Here is a 24,524-nt window from a genome sequence, read left to right as displayed (position 1 = left end):
AAAAGAGAAACGCACTTTCAGTCCTCCGTGTGCCTTGTATAATTCACAATAAAGTTGACTTTTACTTTGACTTTTGTATCAGTATAAGTAACTATTTATTATTTAATTCCTGGTTAATGATCGCAAAGACAGTATAGAATATAACCAATAACAGTGCAAATAGTTAATGAACAGGACTATGGGTTCTCTGATTTCTGTGAATGGTGCAGCCATGCTGTAGTTTTAAAGGTGGAATTTTGCTGTAACCGAGAGTCCAGCTGAACTAACAGCAGCAAACTCATTTCACTGGTAAATAGTTGATGAGCAGAAATATGCCTCGTGCCTCGTCTGTGGCTGGTTATTTGTATACTTTGTAAGCCAAAGTAGTGATGCCTCCTACAGCTGTGCTCTAGTTTTAAAGGTGTAAATACTCTCTAAGAGTTCAGCTAAATAACGTATAAATTAATTTCACAGGAATCACATCAAGTTTAGAGCATGTACGTGTCTACAGCACTTTACATAGAAATGTATCCACTCATGCTCAGTCCTCTATATTTTCAACTAAATTGTCATTAGCTGTGCAAGGAATTCATAGTATTTATTTTACTAAAAAACCTTACTTGAAAAAAGAGGAAAAGAGGACCACTTCAGACATCGCCTTCAGTATGCTATGTGATACAGAAGGCCAATATAATGCTCCGTACTTGTATAGATGCTCCGTACTTGTATAGCGCCTTTCTAGTCTTTTCGACCACTCAAAGCGCTTTTACACTACATCTGCATTCACCAGTCACACACATTCATACACTGAGCCTAAGTGCTCAAACAGAAACTAACATTCACACTCACTCATACACTGGCGGAATAGCCGCCAGGGGCAATTCGGGGTTCAGTATCTTGCCCAAGGACACTTCGACACGCAACCAGGGGGAGCCAAGGATTGAACTGCCAACCTTCCGATTAACGGCAAACCCGCTCTACCTCCTGAGCCACAGCCGCCCCATAATGGCACAGAGCTTCGTATCTGAACATGTTTTTTATATTATTGGCCTTAGAAGATAAATCCATAAAGCACATAAAGTCAAAGGAGCACTGATTTTAATAAGGTTACATAAAGACATTAGTTTTTAAAAAGACATTGAGAGACATTCTGCCCTGCAGAGGAGGAACCTTTATTAGTGAGATATTCTGTGCATGATTAGTGTGCATTTTATTATTTTTAAAAATGTCTGTAAGTACATGTAAAAAAGGTAAAAAATTATCACATTTTTGAAAATGAACCAGGGAAGAGAAATTACATAAATTAATAACATTCTTGAAACATTCGATTCTGCCTCTTAAGGTTTTACATTTGAACAGAGGACTGTGTGCCCTTTAATCTCTATCCTTTTATTTTCATGAGATTTCACAGTAATTGCTTTGGCATTTTATGTTCTCTTCAAAAGAAAAAAAGCAGTGTACAGTGTCATATCATTCATTCCATTATCTTTCCTTATATTTCATGATTTGAGAAATCTCAGATTCAAACTGTTTTTCAAAAAAGCAGTCCTGGTTTAGTCCTGGAAGATATTTTATAATATGGGAGTTCCTCTTGGATAAGGATAAAAGCAGCAGTGACAGATATTCCTGCAAGAAAGTGACAGGGCACCTTGTGTTTTCCAGCTGCTTGCACATAGGCTTTCTTGTTTTTTGTCTTAGGAATCTTGTAGTTTTTGATGGATTTTCTGTGTGTGTGAAACGAAGCATGCTTCAGACCATACCTGTCCTTGCTGTCTGTTTCTATAGCTCTCTGTGCAAGATTTTGCTAAACATTACAAAATTATTTGCTAGGTTTGTATTTGGTGCCAGAGATTGTGTGATTTTCATAAAATCTACCTGCATTACATGTTCAAACAATCATATCAGCTCCAAGCAAGGCTGAGTTTTTTCCCATTTATCGTTGGTCACTGTTTTAAGCAAACATTTCACATAATCTGTTTAATGCCATCAGCCTTGTGATTTCCCCAACATTTTAATTCCCCTCTTGTTAATTTCAGTCTTCTCTGTATCATCATTTATTGTGCCTAACATCTCACATGTTTCACCCACAGTTAATTCACACAGTAACTAAAAATTAATGGAAAAGGCTTTTGAACAAACTCAGCCAGTCAGAGCTGAAGACCAGAACTACCTGTTTTATAACTGTGAAATAATGATGACATTTATTGGATGGATGGAGTCAGTGGAGCAATGAGAGCAAACAACCATTAGTAACTCTTTGCCACTTGAATAGACAGGTCTTATAGCAGGCACACAACCAAAAATATGGAGTCAGATTGTGAAAAGAAGGAACACATAGACAGACAGTACTTACACACTTAATATAGTCCACAGGCAAAAAGTATACCCTCTCCAGGTCTCCCACTGAGTTTGACTTCCTGTGCCTGAGAGGTCACTCAAGCTCAGGAACAGTTATTATTGGATAAAAGGACTACTGATCAACCAGCCAATGTTTAACAAGCACTTTAATGACCTGTTACACCAATAACTTCTGGTTAGTTGACTTCAGTAGGAGCATTTACTTATCTGTTTGCAATCTGAAATCAATTTCTACCCCACAATATATTGCTCTGCATTTTATTACCTTGCCACATGTCCTGCTTTTCACACTCATTCATTAAACCAGATCATTATTTAACAAACTAAGACTATCTCTTAACTATCCCTGACTGTTGATTAATTTGTTTTACTTGCCTTGAACAAATGTTGATCATGCTAGAGATATAGTTTCCAGGAGAAATTCCAGTGGCGTAGTCATTTTTATTCTTAAAGTGACTATAATCAATAGTTTACATTACGATGTATCATGTGATTATATGTGGAAATGGGGTCAATGCTAGGGGCATCTCCTTTATCATGCAGTGGACACAAGGTTAACGGTATCAACTCATTACAACAACATTTAGACATTAATAATGGATAGCTTATCATGTTGTATGAGCTGGTCCCACAGTGTTTTCCTAACATTTTATTAAGAAGGCCTATGTGACCCACAGGGTAGTTAATCAACCATCCAAGGCTGCAGGGAACAATGAGGTGCATTATTGCACATTTCCTAACAAACTTGAATGTTCGGAGAGGTAAAATGTTTGTTTTATTACCAAAAAGAACATCTCAGTTGGATTTGATTGCTGCAGTGTGTGCAGGCTGGTCAGACAAACTTGTGCAGATGCCATTAAATGAGCAGAGCTGGAGTCACAGTCAGTATTCTGGTATTTTCTTGCAGTCTGAGAAAACACCCCAAATTTGATTTAATTTGGAGCATACCGTTGGACACAACCTCAGAAACAGCCCCCTGACAGACTGAGCTGCTGCTTACGAGCTTGGGTCTCCTGCTGTCTCCTTTCTCAAACAGATTTCTCTGAGACGTTTGTTTTCCACGTGTGTAGCTTTTGGTTGAGAACAAAAGATTATTGGGTTTGTGTCATTACACTGTTTCCAAAAATGACCTCATCCTAGTTAACGACAATATAAAAATGCAAAAAACACCCCCAAATAGGTTGGGTTTTTTTGCCCCGTTGGGTTGGGCCAAGCTACCATACTGTTTGCTTGGTAAATATTACTCAGTCTGTGGTTGGGTTTGTCTGCAGCAAACAACAGCCCACCAGGGAGGATGTCAGCAAGGAAAGTGCGGCTGTGGCTCAGAAATGGAGAGGAATATCAGTGGTGTTGTGGTTTTACAGTATGGGGGTCCTTTTCGTCTTTTTTAAGAATATATACGGTCCGAAAAGCATACATTTATTAAGTCTACCTCACCCACACAATACCTTTAAGTCATCTCCTTTTTCCTTGGAATCAGTACAATGTGCATGACAATAAGTTCTATGTTCACTGAAAAAAGTCTTCAAAGAAGCTCTTAATCCCAAGATACTGCAGCTGAGTAGATTCTCTTGCTGACAACCACATCAAACGAGCTCTGTCTCTCCCTCATTCCTCCACTTTGGAGCATGGTTGTCCCATCTTTATTACCCCCGTTAAAAGCACTTCATCTGGGGCCTCAGGTAGGGTTTCCACTTCCCGGTTGTCACAGTTATGGCTCATTAAAGAGCTCTCTCTCTCAGCATGAAGGAAACTGACTCCCCCCAGATCCCCTCATGTGTGTGGGTGCTTAACACTGATACTGCCGCCAATACACATCTTGTCTGCATTACCATTAACCCAGACAGAGGGCACTCTAATGATTGTCAGATGCTGCATTGTGCCAGTAATGTCTGAGTTGTTAATCAATTCACTGTTTGAATGCATAAGGGTCACTGCAGCTGGTTGTGTTGTAATCCTTTTTTACAGTCAACCTAATTAGAATAAATAAGTTAAAATAGGTAATTTATTTGTTACGGTTGCCAAATTACTGAGTGTGTGATGTTTACGATTTAAAATAAATTGTCTATCACTAATACTAAGACCCTTTATAAATATTTCGTTATTTTATAAAGAGTATTGTCTAGACCTCCTCTATATGAAAAGTGAAATGAGATGACATATGACAAATTTCATTGAATTAAGTAGAATTTTTATTTTGGGACAAGTGTGCTGGCTCTTGGACCGCATTGTCTTCTCTGCATGTTAGCTTTGCAGCGGAAGCTCTAGTTACCTTACTTGTTGTGTTGTTGTTTGCTCTATATCATGGTATTCGTCATGGTGTTGGAGTTCTCCAGAAGCACTTACTCCACCTTTTTAAGTATCAAAATAAAAGAACTAAGGAGACAGCTGAGTGGCCCTTACCAGTGTCACATGGATTACTATTATGGATGCATTAAAATACAAGCAGCATTTTAATGTAGCTGGTTGATGTGGAGCTAATATTACTTTACATCTTGTTGGGTATAGCTGAATCAATGACAATGTCATATCATATTTTATGAGGTGATCATATGTTCTATAGGCTAAATGTTTATCAGCCAAGAAAGTAACTCATAACTATGTATGTACTAACAAATTAATGTAGAGGAAGAACAATTTAACTGTGAAATGTAGTGAAGGAAAAGCACTTAAATTCAGAAAATGTACTTGCTTTCCACGGCTGCTGTCACTAACATGACCCACAGATACTCACTGGCACCTGCAGACACGCACTGTGACCCTTCTGAGGTTAATATTATAAAATATCCTGGGTCATCATTTATCACTGGTCCAGTCAATGAGTGTGTCTGCCTTGATGCTCTTTGAAGACTAGGTACATAGATCTGCCCCACAACCTTTCTAACAGACAGTAAGTCTCGACAGTAAGGTTGTTGAGAGGTTGACTCTGGAAAAGCTGATGCTCCTGCTATTTAAAGCAGAGAATCTCTGGCCTTTGGTGTCACACAGATGATGTATCATTGTGGACAGAGCTGAGCCAGAGAGATGGTGATCCTCTATAATGCTACCGCTTTGCCACATTTTATAACAGGTCAGCTCCATCATCCAGACCTATCCCTGGGGACTTGTACGCCACCTTCTCAACCGGCAGAGATGCTGATACACATGACAATGCAAATCCTTTGACAAACATGTCAGTGTTTCTAAACATATTTTTCCTGTGATAATGTATGAGAGTTGGTGTGCTGCTGAGCTCAGGAGTGCTGCTGCAAGAGAACAGCAGGAAAGGTTGTGCAAAGTGAACCATTCTCGGTCACATGGCAAATGTGCAGTAACATTTAAACGTGTTTTTAATGCACGTGGACTGTGTGCCTTAAACCATTAAACCAGGCACAATTTTAACATGAAACCTAATTGTAAAAAAAAAAAATTTATAAAACATTGTGACTACATTAGATTCTGCACCATATACAGTGAAAATAAAGTATTTTGATGTATCTATTCAACGTAAATATTCCTTATTTAGCATTTACAATCAAAACTAACATTCATCTAACATCGTACATTTAGTTTAATGATGTAAGCATAATACTCTGTTTGGGATTTTTCTTCTGATCAGTCTGTTCTTCATTATCCACAGGGAACCATTTTCTTACCTGGAAACAAAGTTACAGAGCATGCAACCAGCGGCGATGATGGGGGGAAATTTCTCTTCGAAGTCATTCCAGGTAGGAAAAGATGAAAGCAATGGAATCACTTTTTTTTAAAATCTTTACTAAGGACAAAATGATGATAGCAATGTCGGCTGGAGCACGGGCAGGAACAAAAACATCTGCAGCAAATACATTTGGGCAAATTCTTAAACACTGTGAGAATCATCTAGGGAAGAATTTAGCCATTAACTGATTGTTTACATGCTGCTTAAAAGGAAGTCATATGTTGTGAAATTGTGATTACTGTAATGTTACAACATTCTTTCTCTCTTGCTTTCCAGTTCTAGCACTCTGACATTGTTCTTATTTTGTTCTGCCTCTTATTATAAAGAGGCTCAATGAAGAGCCACTGACAGGTTGACTGAAGTTGAAATTTACCATTTTTATGACCCAAATTTGTTTTTTATTGGAAATTTGCTCATTTGTTTTGCCAAGAGTTAGATGAGAAGACTAATACCACTGACATTTAAAATGCACACTAAACATGAAGCTTTAGCCAGCAGGTGGTTAGCTTAGCTTAGTTTAAAGCCTGGAAGCAGGGAGAAATAGCTGGCCTATATTGAGCTATTTTAGTGTGAGCACAAATTGAATCTTAATGTAATATTTTTGAATTTGGAATGTTCAAAGTGAATATTGTACGCTACATTTGAAATTGAACAGTAGCTGTGTAGTCTCTCCTACCATATCTTGGTTTACATGTCACCAGACCTAAATAAGGCTTTGTTTCAGCATGTGCAAGTTGAAAAAAAAGGTTTAATACATTTATACATATGCTAATACACTTACATGTGAGTTGTGAAGTGCAGCAGGTAGGGCTGTGCGATATGACAAAAAAATAATATCTTGATTTCATATCCCAATAATGATATATATGCCGATATAAAACATTTTTTGTAAATTCAATAAAATATCATGAGTTACTGTTAATGAGTTAATTTCCAACATTAACTCGTGATATTTCTCTGCATCATAATAATTCATGCAATTCTGGAGGAATCCATTAACATGACAAATCCAATGATATAGAGTGAACAATGACACAGCAACGTAGCTAAGTGGGTTAGCAGCAAACTGTCGCTTCTTGCTGCTGCAAAGCTAACGAGAGGACAAGCTGGTCCAGAGCAGCACAGCAGCTCACCTGTTGCTATATCTAACATCACAACAACAGCATGTCTTGGTCAACTAGACTAGATGTCTGTGGGCAAGCCATTAAACGTTACCTGACACACACATAGTGGCTGGAACTGCTGGAAAAATGTTGCATGGTTCAACAGACTTCTCTCAAGGTATGAGCTCCTAGTTTTTGCTTGCATGATCTGATTCCTCCTGTTCAGTATTACCCGCTTCTGAGTAAATAAAACTCCACGTTTTGTTTATCCCGAATGCAAATTTCTTTTCCGCAGCACGGCATATAAGAACGGACCGCGGTGAAGTAAGTTTCAAGCTGGATATTAGTTTTACGTTGGATGTTTGATAGATGAAATTGAAATTTTAAGAAACTGAATTTTAAGAAACTGAATTTGAGAAACTGAATTTGGAACTCAAGAGTTCAGAAATTTTGCTGAGAAGGTGGCTTACAGTAAAACACTGACCACACATGCATACTCCCACACATAAACTCAAAGGCCAATACAGACGCCAGAAGACTGTATGGAAACATGGTCGGATACAACACAAAGGAATAGTGGGGTATTTTCCCAGGCGGAGCAATGCCAGGAATGTGAGTCTATGGAATAGATATTTAAAACACACATGTACACTGGGGAAATAGAGACAGCTGTTAAAAGATACAGTAGCAAAGTGCATTGACACCACCATCCGTCTACAGTAAAACCCAGTAGAAAACACAGGATGTGTGCAACAGCTACTTGTATTTTGTATTTTGATATTTTCTCTGCTGTGTATCCACTACTGTTTTTCTCAGAGGAAATCTAAATATGAATATCAAGACATTTTTTCATGTGATTTGTGGCTCCCATTAGACACACACAAACTCAAAAACAATGTGACCCGGCAGATAATGATGAAAGTTCATCCAAACATTTGTCAGTGAAAGCTAAATTAAAGACTGCCCAGAATGAGCCAAAATTAGACAAGTAATCTGGGCAGTTGGCCAGAACTGACAGATGAAAAGTCCAGGTGTGTCGCAGGTTAACCTTGATAGCGTTTTAGTTTTTGAATGCTAATGACTTTGCTGGTTGTCAAATAGTTTCCACATCAGATCAGGATTATCTCTTAATCCTGTACTTTCAGCTGCTACTTTTCACTCCAGCTATTCCATGTTCACATTGAAATGAAGCAAAGTCAACTTGTCAACTTGTGATTAATAGTTCTCATGGTTGGAGGTGGTTGTGTTATAGGAGTAACGAAACAGTTTAGTTTACGCACTATTTTTCTAAATGCTTGTGTGCGTATGCAATGGAAGAAAACATTTGATGTATCAGCACACATGTAGTGGAACAAAATTTGTTTCTAAATATAAAGCAGGACATACTGTCTAAAAGCAATTAAAAAAAGCTAATATGTCAGGAAGTAGGAACAAAAGGGATGTTTAAATCTTCACTTCTCTTTTTGAAGCCATGCACTTCAGCTGAAAAACAGCCACACAACAAATAACTAAGTTGTCTATTTTTAGAATTGTATTTTATTCTGCTGACTGAGCTGGCACAGAACTGATTTCCCACACCCAACTTTACTTTGAGAAGTCCATGACCAGAACATATGATTTTAAGTTGCAGAATGTTGGTAACGTCTGCTGATACATTTTAGCCAGCTTTTCTCTCGAAAGATGATGACGGTGAAATATTTTTGATTGCTGAAGGCACTGCTGAATAAGATGATCTGACCTGTGCCAAGTAGCCAGACAGCAGAGTCTTGTTGCCATGCAGTTAGAATTTCGTAGTTAGATTTTAAGTACAGTAAAAAATGAGTCACATGCCTCAGTGACTGATTAGACCACCTTTCAGTCTCAGTTTTAGTTCCCCCTTTCCCGGTGCTACAGTATATGTTGTTGTTTTAGCACACTGTGAAATATATTATTTTCATGTACAACCTTACTGTTGAGACATATTGTTACATATAACAGTTTGTGGTGTATTAACACATTTTCAGGTTCTCTTGATTTATGAGACTTTGTGTATTCCAGTCTCCACCACTACAAACAGCTTTCTTTTTTTTCTTCTATAGCTTCTGTAAAAATGTTGAAAGAAGAGGAAATTTGAAATCCAGTGACTCAATTGTCTCCTTCTGCAATAGTAGTCATAACAGAATTTCCACAATACAGCAGGTGCTGCTCCCAGCTGCCATATTCCACTTAACTCACCTTAAGGGATATCATCTGTTGTAGTATATTGGCTATCTATGTTGGATATGGAGGTTTTTGTGTCTTTTGTGGCACTTAGTGACAGTTAATGTGATCAAATATTGGTGTTAACTGTGTTATGCAGCTCATGTCATTGCTTTAGTACTGTATGACTTTGAGGCCATGGGGAAAATGTACTACAGTTCCTGATATAGTACCATGTGATGCATTTTCAGTTTTTGCTATCAACCAGTAAAGTGTTCACAATAGCTTCACTTCAGTTGTCTTGTTTAATATAGGGAAAGTGAATGAAGTATAAAAAGGCAAAATACTAATACTGTAAAGGATGTGCTAGCACAGTGCAGTTACAGTGTAAAAATAATCCTAAATATGTATGACAATATATTAGTTACCATTTGTGAATAAATAAGGACATACAGCGGTTCAACAGGACAGGTCCCACTCAGAACAGGCCTCGTCATGGTCGACCAAAGAAGTTAAGTGCACGTGCTCAGCATCATTTCCATAGATTGTCTTTGGGAAATAGACGTACGAGTTCTGCCAGCATTGCTGCAGAGGTTGAAGGGGTGGGGGGTCAACTTGTCAACAGTTTGCTGAAAACAAGCAGACTAAGGACACGGATTACTGGAACCATGTCCTGTGGTCTGATGAGACCAAGATAAACTTATTTGGTGATGATGATGTCAAGCGTGTGGCTGGCAACCAGGCTGGCAACTGCAGCTACAGTTAATTGAGGGAGTCATGATCGCCTCCATTCAGAGACTAGACCCAGGGAAATTTTCCAACATGATAACGACCCCAAACACACCTTCAAGACGACCACTGCCTTGCTAAAAAAGCTGAGGGTAAAGCTGATGGACTTGCCAAGCATTTCTCCAGACTTAAACCCTATTGAGTATCTATGGGGTATCCTCAAACAGAAGGTAGGGGAGCGCAAGGTCTCTAACATCCACCAGCTCCGTGACTTTTGTCATGGAGGAGTGGAAGAGGACTCCAGTGGCAACCTGTGAAGCTCTGGTGATCTCCATGCCCAAGAGGGTTAAGGCAGTGCTTGAAATTAATGGTGGTCACACAAAATATTGACACTTTGGGCCCAATTTGGACATTTTCATCTAGGGGTGAACTTGGACATTAATGTTTGTGTGATGTGTTATTTTGAGGGGACAGCAAATTTACACTGTCATACAAGCTGTACACTCACTACTTTACATTGTAGCAAAGTGTCATTTCTTCCATGTTGTTACATTAAAAGATAGAATGAAATATTTACAAACATGTGAGGCGTTTACTCACTTTTGTGAGATACTGAAGATGACTTAGACTTTTTAAGTGTTTAGTGTTTATCCATATAATTTAACACATGATGTTTTCTTGGTATTTTATTAAACAAGACCATAAAACAGATGTCACTGAGGCCACAAGTTACAATTAAGGGATAAGGGTAAATGCTAAAGCATAGTATAACACCAGTACAAGTAGAGAGGAGTCATAAAGTCAGTAAACTGACTCAGAAAGGTCAGTTATATCTAGATAAAGTTTGCTTACATTAGCCATCATTAGCCACCATAAGCTGCTCTAGACCATGAAAGGCTGTAACAGCAAAAACTGAGTCAACATATTGCTTAAAAATTTTACCTATAATTTATAAGACAAAGTTCCTTTAATTTTGACTTTTAAACTTAGTGGTCTAGTCGTTTTGGCAAAATACGCTTATTCACTTTCCTAACTAAAGTCAAATAAGAATTAGACCACTCTTATGTCTGAAGGATAAATATGAAGCTACAGCCGCTTAGCTTAGTTTAGCATAAAGACTGGACAAAAATACAAAAATGACACGTTTTGGTTTTATGGATGTTTAATCTCTGTATTCGCCCTGTTTCTAGTCTTTATGCTGTAGCATAGCACAGATTAAAATTATAGATATAAACTTTGTTTGATAGGTGTGGCCCTATCAGAGAAATCAGTGTGGTAATGATCTTCTCATCTAACTTCCTGCAAGAAAGCAGATAAGCATATTTCCCAAAATGTCAAATTATTCCAAGTACTTTGTATTAATGTATAGATCCAGTACACTACGTTTATTCACACATATGATTTCTCTGGTTTATACACACAGGCTCACACTTCCCTCCACTGGCCACAATGTCCGTATTAAACTTTCTACTTCAAAGCACTTGTTATGGCCATGTCTCAGATGTTGTAAAATTGCTCCACATACCAAAACATGTGGATTGGAATGTGACTACCTGCAGGTTCGCCACAAGGGCCTCATGGGCTGTTGTTACACATCAGGACTCAACAGACTTTCAGCTAATACTACTGAACTGTTTTCCCCATTTTGCAACATCCACTACGCCCCGATATTGACGGAAAACAAGAACACGGCTTGTTATGAAACAGCAAATAAAGAAGTCTAAGAGAAGCAGAGAGAGCAAATGAAAGGAAAACACAACACATATATTCCACTGGTCTAAATGGGGCCTTGCAATTTGAACACAACACATGGACAGTCTGGCAAACAGACAGACGGGAAATGATGGGGGAGTGGGGGGTGGAAGTCAGAGTTGCACAGAGATGTCTGTTGTCTTGCAAGGGTGGTGGCGAGGTTTGAACATGAGCATGCATCAGGACGCTGCTCTCAGATTAACACACAACTCTGTATTTTTAGCTTTTCTGGAAAGTTTTACTTTCAGTGAAAAATGCGAAATAGTTCAGAAAACATCTCTGCAACTTTTATCCACCAGTGCTGTGTTCACACTGATGCTTCTTACTGTTCTTCTCTGTTGTTGTTCTCATCACATCTGGAGGGTGTGTGTTAAACCTGCAGAAAGAGTCACTGAGGAAGAGAGGGGGGCTTATGAAGCAGATTCACCACATGGCCAACAATATTTAGTCTAGAATCATGGTTATGTCTTTATTTTTAACTGTCTGACCGAGACACACAGGTATAGACATAATGGGGCTTTTGTTTTGCTCACCAAAACCAGGATTTTAAGCACCAGTGACGTTGTCTTCCGTCACACTGACACGTTACAACATGTGCAAGCACACATGCGCCTGAGCTAAGGGGAACAGGAATAACATCAAAAATGCATAAATACAGCTGTCAAAAATGTCTGTTTCTGGCATTAAATATTTATTTTTTAGATAATCTGAGCAGGACATTTTAATGCTATGCTTAAGGATTACATTATGACATTTTCTGTGTAGCCATATTTAGCTGCAACTGCAAACTATTCTAAATTCTGGTACTTCCTAAGAAATCACAGGAAGTGTAGCTTCTTAAGGATATCTCTCATACACAGACAGCACTGACAGAAGAAAAAACTGGATTTCTCTCAGTCCATACATATCAGAACATCCTGCCGGATCAGTGTGCTATTTTATCTGATGTTGTTGAATCCTCCCAAGAATGTCAGGTATGAGCATAGCTGTGTTGTATAATCTGGCTTTAGCAAATTTTGATTTTAGACAAAATATCACACGTTTCAAATTTTTTTTGTTTAGATTTCAAAGTTGCATGAGTACCTGTAACTAAATGTCATTTCCCCTGGTCCAACTGCGATAAATCATCCCATTCCTATAAAACAAGAATGAACACAGGAAACACTCCCCGCTGTGTTTTTGATGGAGAAGCAGTGTGCTCCTCTATCCCCAAGCTCTAATAAACACAAGGCTTTGGCTCCAGTATGAGTTCAGTATGTCTCTCTCTCTTTGCCCCAGGCTCAGTCTTTTGCCCTCTCTCTCTCTCTGTTTCTCTCACTTTCCCTTGGTTGCATGGTTAGAGTGGCTGGTATAGGCCACAGCAAGTCACTGAATTATGGGAATATTTCCCGGCTCATACCCAGAGGCCACCATCCCTTCATTCATGAGAGGACCTTGGGATCATGTTGCCATGAGCAGGTGGACGGCCTCAAGCATAAATGCTGTTTACAGGGCAAAGCCTGAGTGTATTAAACAAACCTGGAGAGTAGAGGAGTATCCTCTTCTACCAGGATCAAAGATTCTGTTTGGTCCGAGCTTATTGTATAAAGTAAAGTAATATGTAGGTATTTCCTCATTTTAAGTGTGAGTTGATATGATGCTGTAGTGAAAGGTGGAGAAAGGAAAGCCTCAGAGCCCCTGCCTAAATAAAGGTTATAGTGCCATCATGTGGTTTTCAAATTCATTACAGTACTGGGGAAAATCCAGTCCTGTTCATCTTTTTTGCATCTTGCAAATAAGTAAGCTTACGTTAAATAGGGAATAAGGAGAGTACAATTTTTCCTTGTAGTGCATTTTCATGGATTCTCACAAATGGAAAGACTGTATGATGTATAATTCTAATGTTGTATAATTCTGAATGAGTTATGCAAGATTGTAGTCTCTGTGCTGTGAGTTCAAATACAGTAATGTATTACTGCCTCATTTAAGGGGTTTTGTTACTTTCACACTGGATTTATGAAACAATAAGATTGCTAACTGGTTTAAATAAGTTGTGATGACCTGATTGAAAAGTGCAGAATTTACTTAAGCATTCGTTTAACATTTCTCTAGTTTTGCACAAAGACATTGGTAATATGAGTGAGTTATTGAGTTTACAAATGCTTTGTAGAGCATTATAGCATCATTGTAATGTATTATATTATCTTGTATATGTTAGTATTGTGTTTTAGCTTAGCAATGACTGAGCAAACTGTGAGATGCAGTTGAGAGCTCCCGACAGAGGTGCTACGTGGCTGGAGTTCAGATTGTTTTGCCAGAATAACTTTTTTAAATGCTGTTTCATTTGTAATTAGTTTTTTTATTGTTTCATTTTTTTATTTAGTGTGTCTGTGATTAATGTTCCATCATGATCCTGTGACATGTATGCCTGATGGGTTGCAATAGATAGACACCTTGGTGACCTCTGCAATGACTTATCAGTGTCATGTCACTGAGGTGAATGTCTTATTTACTCAGTGTGACTTGTGTGATTGATTTATGATAATCACAATGCAAATATAAGCAGGCAGGCAGGGAAGAGTGAGAGTAAGACAGAATCAGATATGCAAAAAAGGGATGTTTGAAAATGCTTAGAGACTGTCAATAGTTAAGGCACATGACCACACAGAGCCCATAGTGACAACACAGACCTACAGAGACTTAAGGGGAAATACCTGATCTGGTAAAGTTTGGCACAGTTAAAGGCTAGTGTAAAAGTGTTTTTTAAGATAACTCTTGAAAATCTCAACGGTCGGGGAGAATCGGATAGTGGGGCCAAGAATTCCAAAGTTTAGGGGCCATTGAGAAGGCCCTGTTCCCATAACACTTTGTCCTGGACTAAACTGTAATGGCCGAATGATTACTATTGGACGGTGAAGACAGACATGTAATTAAAAGACTTCTGTACTGCTCATTATGAGGAAGCCAGGGGTTACTTATAAGCCAGCATGTAGACTATGAGTACCAAAAGTTGATGATGGAATGATGGATGAATTAAATTTTAAAAAGCCCAAGCCGGGGGGGACTTTAATAACCCAAACAAGTATTGTTCATGGATGGTAATAAATTAAGCAGGCTGAGAATATTGCCCTCTAGGCATCAATGTTTAAGGTTAAGCTCCAGTAGAGTAATTGAGAAAGCATATGAATCTGTGGTGCTGATATTTCAGTGTCAGGATGTATGGAGGTGGTTTTCAAATTGGTCCCAATATTCATGGATAACGTCTGGTGCTGGCATCGGCTATATGTGTGCACCCCTTTGTATCAACAAAGGTTCGATGACCACCCCTGGAGCTTCAGAGGGTTGGCTGAACTACTATACATAGAGTTTATATAATATTATATAATATAAATTTTATGGAATGTATGACAGTGGACTATTGTAATCCCAAAACCGGCTCAGGTTTCAATTGCAGTTCTATTTCAAGGCTTTCTTCAAAGACAAGCAACTGGTTTGCACACAAATTAAGGAGTTTTCAATTCTTTGACTTCCTATTCATTATGAATTTACAATGCATAGGAGTAAAAAGCACAAACTTTTTGATGAATACCTTCCTCAGTGTGCAGGCATGTCTTTCAAGCATGATCAAGGCACATTAAGTTTATTTGTATAGCACCTTTCAACAACAAGGCAATTCAAAGTGCTTTACACAAGACATACAAGGCATTCAGACAAGATATAAAAGAAACACAAGACAATACAAAATGACAGATATAATTTTATGAGTAAGATCAAATTTCATATACAATGCACAAGATCAGCATTAAGTGTCCAAAGGAAAGGAAAGATGATTAAGGTAATAATCCAAATAAAAACAAATATAGGAAAAAAGGGGGGAAAAAGACAAATATGTACTATTCCACAGCAGCACAACAAATGAACTCCAAGGAGTCTAGGGAGAAAGCCCCAACCCAGCTATAATAAATCACATAGCTCCAGGAAATAAAATTACTTCTCCACCAAACACACATACACAAACACCTCCTACACCCACTTCAGTGTCATAACTAGAACATATATTAATCCATACCCAAGTTTGATCTAATTAATCTGACACACAAGATCTGACCAAGTAGCTTGCTGGTTCAAAGTATATGTTTTTATGCTTTATATTTAATTAGCAATTGGATGTACAGTGCCCTCTCAGCATCTAATGCATCATACATCCACGAGGAATAGAGCAGCAGTTTCAATTAAGAGGGAAAGCAGTGAAACTGATTTTTAAGAATTTTACTGTGATAAAATGATGAAGTCTGGAGAAGCATTAGTGACAGGATTATGTTTTGCATATAAAAGTGTCGTCTATCTTTATTTGTACGTCTCCCACTAGTCTGTCTGGTCAGAGACTGTGGGATCGTGTCAGTGTCCTTTCTCGCTTCACTATGTGATGTGACATTTTCAGAAAGGTCAGAAACTGAACTTCTCTTTCTTCTTTTTCGTCCTCAGTGTATGTTTGTATATGTGTGGGCGTGTTGTGTGCCGTGTGTAGACATGTTTACGCACATCCATGTTTTCCCAGTGTGCATTTAAAGTCAATGGCCTGCTGTCTGTGACACAGCGGCATGTAGCCTCCTGGAGGAGTTGTGGCCTAGCAATCTGCCGCTGTTGACATTTCTCATATGGGGCTTCTGAGATTCACACCCCTTGTTGTTGTTCTCTTGATATCTAAATTTATTTCCCCAAGCACTTAACATTACAAAGAGGAAGAGGGCCGTCTCAGGGCAGACATATACAGTGGATTTTAATGTCCTGGCAGCTTGAAGTGTGAAAATTGTCTACAAAAGCTCCAAAAATGGCTTAGATATCATGCACAGACAGCAGCACATAGAATACCTAGAATGCATGTAGCTTGCAGGTGTTTTTACTTTTAGTGAAGACATTGCCATTTTATTTTCACCCCTGATGCAACACATATGTTTATCAAATTGAATTAGGTCATGATATCAGTATTATGTTCCTTAATATTCTAAATCAGGGTGTTGTGGTGGTTGAGCAGGTGGGACCCAAATGCAGGACTCAGAGCAGAGGAGGTACAGTTCAAAAAAGGTTTAATTCCAACAGAAATCCAAATCCAGGGAAACATGATTAATACAACAAACAGCAACATGGGACAGAGCGTCTATACATATATATGTTGACCGGACCAAGACTGAGGGAAACAAGCAAGGATATATACACACACAGGGTTAACGAGCTGGGAGGGGACACAGGTGAGGGACATGAGGCTGACGAGACACAGGCAGGCAGAGAGATAACTGGGGGAACAGACGGAACACTTAACAGGCAGACATGGGGCAAAATAACAACCAACAGAAGAACACAGACCAGGAGTAAACACTTAAGACATGAACTAATGTACAGGACAAAGAACTAAGACACAAGACTACACAGGGAAACAGAACCAAAACGGACTTAAACAGGAAACATGAACACAAAAACCACACTCCTAACAAAACCCACATTTCAATAACTGAATAGTTTCTTCCTCTGATGCAACATACATCTTGAAAACAGTGAGCCACCCACTGGCTTCATTGGTGACATTTTCCCCAGGGATTTGACAGTGTGACAATTAATTTGGAGCACATTGCTGTGGCACAAACTGTGGGATGCATTGTGTTGACATCATAGTAAACACACACTGAATCTCTTTCCATAGAGACATTCAAATGAATTACAATTTTTTAGCCATGTTAGCAGCGTGGCTTTAGGGATGGCAATGTCAGTCTGTCGATTGGTTGGTTTATCACTTTGGTCCAGACGGAAATATCTTAACGACTATTGGACAAATTGCCGTGAAATTTTGTTCAGACATTGATGGTCCCCAGAGGATGAATCCTACTGAGATTGACAATCCCAATTTTTCATTTTGCATTTTTATTTTTTAGGGAAATGTCTTTACAACTATTGGATAGACATAAAATTTTGTACAGACATTCATGGTTCCCGGAGGATGAATTATACATTACATTTATTCATTTAGCTGACGCTTTTATCCAAAGTGACTTACAATTGCTATATATGTCGGAGACCACACTGCTCTGGAGCAACTAGGGGTTAAATGTCTTGCTCAGGGACATATTGGTGTCTCACAGTGGATTAGAACCCGGGTCTCTCACACCAAAGGTATGTGTCTTATCCACTGCTCCATCACCACCACAATTATAGTGACTTTAATGAATTTTTCATGAAGTGCCACAAGCAGGTCGTTTTTTTATATCTATGTATATCTATGTAACTATAACATGGACTGGCACAAAACTATGCACAGACATTCATAGTTCCCAGACGATGAATCCTATTGACCTTGGTGATTCTCTGACTATTTGTCTAGCTCCACCATGAGGTTGCCATTTGGGGTTTTGATTAAAATGTCTCAATAACTATGGACTGCCATGAATTCTGAACAGACATCTTAAGCAACACGAGTGGTCAACAGCTTCATGTTCAAATGTCATGGAAGCAGCTAATTGGAGTTCTCAAAAGCTGGTAGGTGGTGGTAGCCAATGTCCTGCTGGTTGATGCCACTGAAGACCAGTGCTATCACTATAAAATGGGAAGCCATCTGAACCTAGTTTGTACTACTTACTCTGAAAGTTATTTGCAGGCCAGCGAGGCTGCTGCTGTAGAAGTTTGGGTTGGGTGTAGATAATAGAGGCAATGGAGGAGGATTGAGTTCTGGAAAACCATTCAGTGTCAAAGAAGGCGGAGGCAGGACATTGCTCAGTGTGCTTTTGCAAAGGCAGGGACATTGACGGGAGAAATAGTTGGAAGGTGTAAGAAGCAGTTTGAGAAAGAAAACCCAGTAGACAAATGCTTTATTCTAGAGAAAAGGGAATCCAATTTTAAAGTCTCAGAAACTTTTCTTGGCAGAGCATGTTGAGATAGTTCAAAATGTCATGGCAGTATGGACGAAATCTGTCTGGAAATGTTGAAGTTTTGTGATTGAAAAGCCTTTTCAGTGTCACATTTACTATTGCACTATATTGGCAGATATTGGAAGCATAACATTTTGGGGATTGTGTGCTCAATCAGATCACAGACAACTCAAACTCCCTTCCCCTGAAAGCCTGTGACAAGGTGCTGGAAAGGAAACTCTATCTGACTGTCAAATGGATTTAAAAGTAACAATGCACACAAAGCATGTGCAACTTCTTTTCACCCTCTAACAGATCATTGAAAGTTTTGGAGTTTGCTAATCGTGACTACATGTAGCTTTGTGGATTAGAAAAAGGTCACTGACCAGGTTTCACAAGGTATCTTGCAGGTGGTGCTGTGAGTGCCTGGGCTCCCAGAGCTGCAGCAGCAAGCTGTTCAGACATTGTACACTCAGAGATTCTTATAATGGTCGGGTTTGTTAAAAAGGGCATTGGACTCTCTGACAAGGATGCCTCCCTACTGTGTGGGATTTTCAAAGAGTGCTCATTAAGGCAAAAGGTCTGGAGAATGTTCACTTTAGACAGTAGGGTGAAATCTGCTGTTTATAGAAAATATTGCCCTTTTATGGTTATCAGGTGATTAATGCCAATGTGCAATGGAGCGTGGTGAGTGTGATGGCTAACATCTCTAGGTTTAAAGCAATGGCTGTTAAGAAAAGCAATGGACTGTCACATTCAGCCAGAAGAGACCCAAGTCCCTGTAGATGACAAACTAGCAAGGCTACAGAAAACTAGTCTACCCACACCTTCGGCCATCTTCATAGGTCTTGCAGGTCATAGCAGTCCGTCAAGAAATAGTCCAGCACATTACCACTTCTAAAACAGTTTCCAGTTCCATTATGCTAAGCTAGCTGTAGAGTGGAATAAACCTTCTGATCCAACCCTTGGCAAGAGAGCTCAAGAATTCCCTTTAAACCCAAAGCTTGTTAATTTTACATTTTGCTTTTTTATGAATTAAAGAAACAAGATATATTAGTGCTCTTCAGATGCACTGGTAGGTGGGTTTTGTTACCTTGGACAGACCCAGGATAGCTGTTTCCCAGTATTACCATTCTGTAGATAAGCTAACTGGCCGCTGGCTTTAGCTTCATATTTAACATACAAGTATGAGAATGGGCAATCAATCTTCTCATCTAAACCAGTCATTTCCCAAAATATTGAAATATTCCTTTTAAAAAAGATACAGCCTACAAATGTTTTCCGTCAACTCTGCCTACATATATGTATACAAACATGTAAATTAAATTAAAAGAGCGTATCTTCAATAGCAGTCTCATCAGTGGTTATAGTCCTCTTATGTTCCCATGTAACTACACAAGGTGCAGTTTATGTATTTTAGTTAGTTTGTTTTTTTTTTTTAACCCGAGGGAGTTCACATTATGGCTCAAACTGCAAGTGAATGATGAGGCCCATTTTTTATAAAGCCATGATTGATCATGCACTAAATGGGAAAAAGCAGCTGCGATAACAACACAAAAGGACACCGTGTAGGATGAGTAGACACGCAGTGTTGTGTGCTACACTTTTTATATTGCACAGCAGAGGTGTTTCACTTAATGATGCGTCATCCATTAGAGCCTAACAACTCTGTCAGATAATGAAAAGATGATAAACTAGCAGTGTGTGGTGATAAAGGGTTTTGTATCTGAGCTGTGAAGGACAACCACTGCTACATACGGTATGGAAAATAAAATGCAATACAAAACCCATGTATTCATTCTTCACATCTTAGCCAGACACTCATGTGAAGAGGTGTTGTATGTTTCAAAATGTTGAACTACTGATTCAAAAAGGTATGTGACAAAATGCAGGAGACTGGGGAATTCAGCGTGTCCAAACAATAAGCTGCATACATTTTGTATGTTGTAGATGTTGAAAATATTTGCCTCATTCTCATCTATGCTCTAGTAATGAAATTCAACGCCTTCTTCCTTTCTTGTGTTCCTGCATTATTGTCCCTGTGTGTAAGACTCTGCGGCACTGAGATCCTCTGGAGGAAATGCACAGAGGCCTGCAAACAGGCCAAGTCTCAGGTCAGCACAGGAAGCTCCGATGCTTATATAACAGCCTTATTGAGGGTATCGGTATTTGACATGTCACATAGCAATCTCCTCCGTCAGCCTCCCACTCTAACGCCCGTCCACAACCCCTGCTCTCACATGTATCAGGTTGGCCAGGTCTCAGCAAGGGAACATTTTGGCCTCCAGTGAGGACTACTACAGCATGTTTGTCTGACAGGGACACTTGATTTGAATGTTCAGACCATTGGTATGTAAACTGATTTCTGTCTGGATAAATATTTATGTATCCCCACTACTCTTTTTTTTCCTTTGAGTTATATCCAAAAGGTAGTGTCAACCCTAAATTTAATCACCCTCCAAGTTCAGGTTCAAAGGGGCGCCCTCTGCCATTTAATGGAAGCCAATGATGTGTGTTTTGCCTTTAAGTCAGGGTGAGATTGAAAAACGATAAGGAGGCTATTAAAGACCTTCCTCCAAGAGGCAGAAACCCCAGTGTCTCAGGGCTTCTTGGCCACCAGTAGCAGCAGCCTTGCCGACCCCGCAGGCTGTATTTATAGAGCACTGTGGATGAGTCATTTGGCCGAGTGCCCACTCTTCATTCGCCAGATTTACAGGTCCCCACTTTGGGGAGGGCTGCTTGATTTACGATCCTCCCTCTCCCACCCCCCTCCACCACCACAACCAGCAGCTCCCACCCCACCCCTCTCACTTCCTTCAGAGTCGAGCAGACGCACCATCTTGCCTTCGGCTTGCTGTCTCACTCGGTTTTATTCGGCCGCTCTCTCCTACACTTCTTTTTTGTTTGTCTTAGAATTATGCTTCCTCTGGTCTTTCAGCTCCTTTGACAGAAGCATATGTAGAGGAAAGGTTTCCTGAGAGGCAGACAGACTAGCCTTAGCCTGACCTTGCCTAAGTGCTGCTGATTGGTGTGTCACATTGACCTGCCTTTGACTGAAGTTTTAGGCGAAAGAGTTATATGAGGTGGGAGAAAGAGAGAAGCAAAGGAAGGAGGGGGAAAGTAGTAAGGAAAATAGTGAGTGTAGTGGATAATGTTTTAGCAGAATCAGAAGGAGATAAATCTAACTGTGGCACAGAACAAGAACAGATGAAGAAGTGGCACTGGGGGGCCGGCGGTGCGCAGCAACAGCGTGGCTTTTGCTCCCTCAACCTCCAGCTCAGAAGGGTGCACATCTTCCTCTGCACCCCATGGATCTTAACTCCAACCCAGGTCTGTCACTTTACTGAATACTAAACACGTTTGCATCTGGTTTGGAGCGTTTCATTACGATGGCAGGGATATTATTAGACTTTTTAGTCTGTTTTAAGTTTCAGTTATGACTGGGGGAAGGGGTGAAAGGATTTCTTAGACAGCTTCAGTTGTCTTAAACTTCAGAAACAAAGCTACATAGAAAGTATCTTCCAAATGCTGTTCATTCATCATGCCAGCAGATATGTGTTTTACAAGTTACCATTCATAGCTTATGTTTATTGCAGCTGTGAACTCAGATGAGCAGTTTCCTGATTTTCCTGCTGTTGTGGTGACATTGCTGCACCTTCCTTTTTATTAATCTATTTATCTACTGTAACATCTGCAAACATGTTCTGTGAATAATGGTATTTTATTCTGGCAAATTGTGTAAGGTCTTTTGGGGGGCTTTGCTCTGTGGCGCTGTATTGACAGGATGTGAATGATCAATGTCTTGGAGCTTGATGAAGATCCTCCTTCATGCTCAATATGTCATTCATTTGAATTTTCCGTACATTACATGGTCTGGTAAGCTCACTTCTTTCTAACTCCACACCACAGATTATTTTTCATATTCTAACTTGTGGTCTTCAGACCCAAATGACACTGACAAGTGACATCCCTCTAAAGCCACAAAAGCTTTTTACACAGCTTTTTTAACAAATGCAGTAGTACTCCCTAAGACCTGTACACAGATTTTGAGGTGCGGAATCGGCAGAGTTCTCCTTCGCCTTCAGTGACTGTAGAATAAGTAAATATAAAAGCACCAATCCATCAAAAGAATCCTATGAAGCAATTGCAAAACTATTTCACCTCATTGTAATACAAAATATCATTAACCAACTGGGTAATGTGATTGGAAACATTTTGATGAAATGAAAGGCTTTGTTGTTGTCAGTCACACAGGTGACACCAACAAACCACATAGACATTTTACATTCATTCACTGCATGAATGAATTAAGAAAATGTTATTTTTCATTTCAACTTTGAGTAAAGGAAGATGAAATAGAAAGTTCAGCAATTCCTACGTACTGTACACTACTAACTTGTAAATATTGAGTGTAAACACCACTGGCATTTGCCGCGTGCAACACACACACCAGCGACCCACAAACATCTGTCTCTTTATTTAAGTTAAAACGTTTCAACATTACTGAGAATATAAAGACAGATAAGTGGTATGAGCTCCTCAACTCTGTAAACTTTCAAGCACATTTTTGGTTCCGCCATCACTTTTCGTAAAACTGTTCGTAAAACTGTCAATATTTGAAATCTAAACAGCTGATTTCTCACCTCAAAACTTCTCAGAAGTGGATTTAGTGATGAAATAACACATGAAAATTGTAAAATATAAAACTTTATGTTGCTGGCCTCTGTCTGGTGCACGCAATGATGATGCAGTGAATAGTGACGATTCTCTCTGAGCAATCAGCAGTCTGCTGCATGTCACATTTTAGTATTGCCTCAGCTCGCTTGGAACCTCAATGGAGGTGATATGAAAAAAAGTTAGCTGGTACAGGTACAACTTTTCCACAGTGGAAAACCAAAAAAAGGCAAGGCGAGGCGAGGCAAGGCGAGGCGAGGCGAGGCGAGGCGAGGCGGGCTGGTACTGTGCAGTGGAAAAGGGGCTATGGTGTGAAAAGGATTTAACCATTGGAGCAATTCGAATAACATATGCTTTATATAATATAGTATGTAGTTTAAATGCCACCCAGTTGTGGTAGTGCTACATAGCTTTAAAAAAATCCTGCCAGGGGAAGAAAAACATTATTAAAATTTCTGGCTGCTTGAGGCAGATAACAGAACACACTCATGAATTCATGGCTCCCAGCCTGCCTGTAAATCCATCTTGGTAGTTCTGTTCTTATGCAAAAATCTGAAGCAACAGATGGGAGAGAAAGCAGGCAGAAGAAATAGTGTACCGTATATGTAGAATGTTGGGGCACAAATGGGATTGCAAGGACTGCTGATGGAGGTGAGGAGGAAAGTGAAGAGAGGAATAAGGTGTTTTATATGTTTGGTTTGCTGATCTCAGAAAGCAAAATGATAAAAACGCTTATATAATTATTCATTTTAAATTTGATCAGGCTATTTCTTGCCTGTGGAGGCAGCAAGTAATAAGTGACTAGACAATAAAACTAAATGACTAGCCAATAAGTGGGCACACCCAACAATATTAGACAATATAGTTTAGTTGTGTTAATCTGAAACAGAAAAGTGTGAAGAATGTCATTGGACATTGCCTTCCTATTCTTCATCAAATCAGGTAAAGGACAAATTAAACAATTTAATTAAATACTTTGATAAGCTTTGTTTGCCATTCATTGTCATTCATGTTGGATGTTTCACATCGGTCCTCAAAGATACCTCATTGTTTAAGACTGCAATGTGGAAGTGATCCAGTGTGGTGGTGTTGGTGGTCGCAGTGTGAGATGGGGTGATACAAAAGGGTAGAGTTGATTTGTTTGAGTAATAATAAAACATTTGTGTTCCAACTTGTCTT

The 24,524-nt window shown here is 39.3% G+C and overlaps 1 protein-coding gene across 2 annotated transcripts in view; it reads left to right on the top strand.

Annotated features, from left to right (window-relative positions):
* Positions 1–24,524, top strand: part of arhgap24 (Rho GTPase activating protein 24) — a 75,522-nt gene that overhangs the window by 19,127 nt on the left and 31,871 nt on the right. Inside the window, exon 3 of one of the 2 annotated variants that reach the window (XM_038734279.1) lies at positions 5,957–6,044. In XM_038734279.1, the coding sequence (XP_038590207.1) occupies positions 5,957–6,044 (88 nt within the window). Of the gene's footprint in view, positions 1–5,956; positions 6,045–21,510; positions 22,002–24,524 lie in introns of those variants that run through there. The other variant, XM_038734282.1, reaches the window with a different exon arrangement.

The sequence above is a fragment of the Micropterus salmoides genome, unplaced genomic scaffold (genome assembly GCF_014851395.1).
Source record: "Micropterus salmoides isolate LMB-PRFRI ecotype aquatic unplaced genomic scaffold, ASM1485139v1 Ms_hic_scaffold_20, whole genome shotgun sequence".
Taxonomy (NCBI): Eukaryota; Metazoa; Chordata; class Actinopteri; order Centrarchiformes; family Centrarchidae; genus Micropterus; species Micropterus salmoides.
Note: the sequence above shows the minus strand (reverse complement) of the source record. Positions and strands in the feature narration are given on the sequence as shown.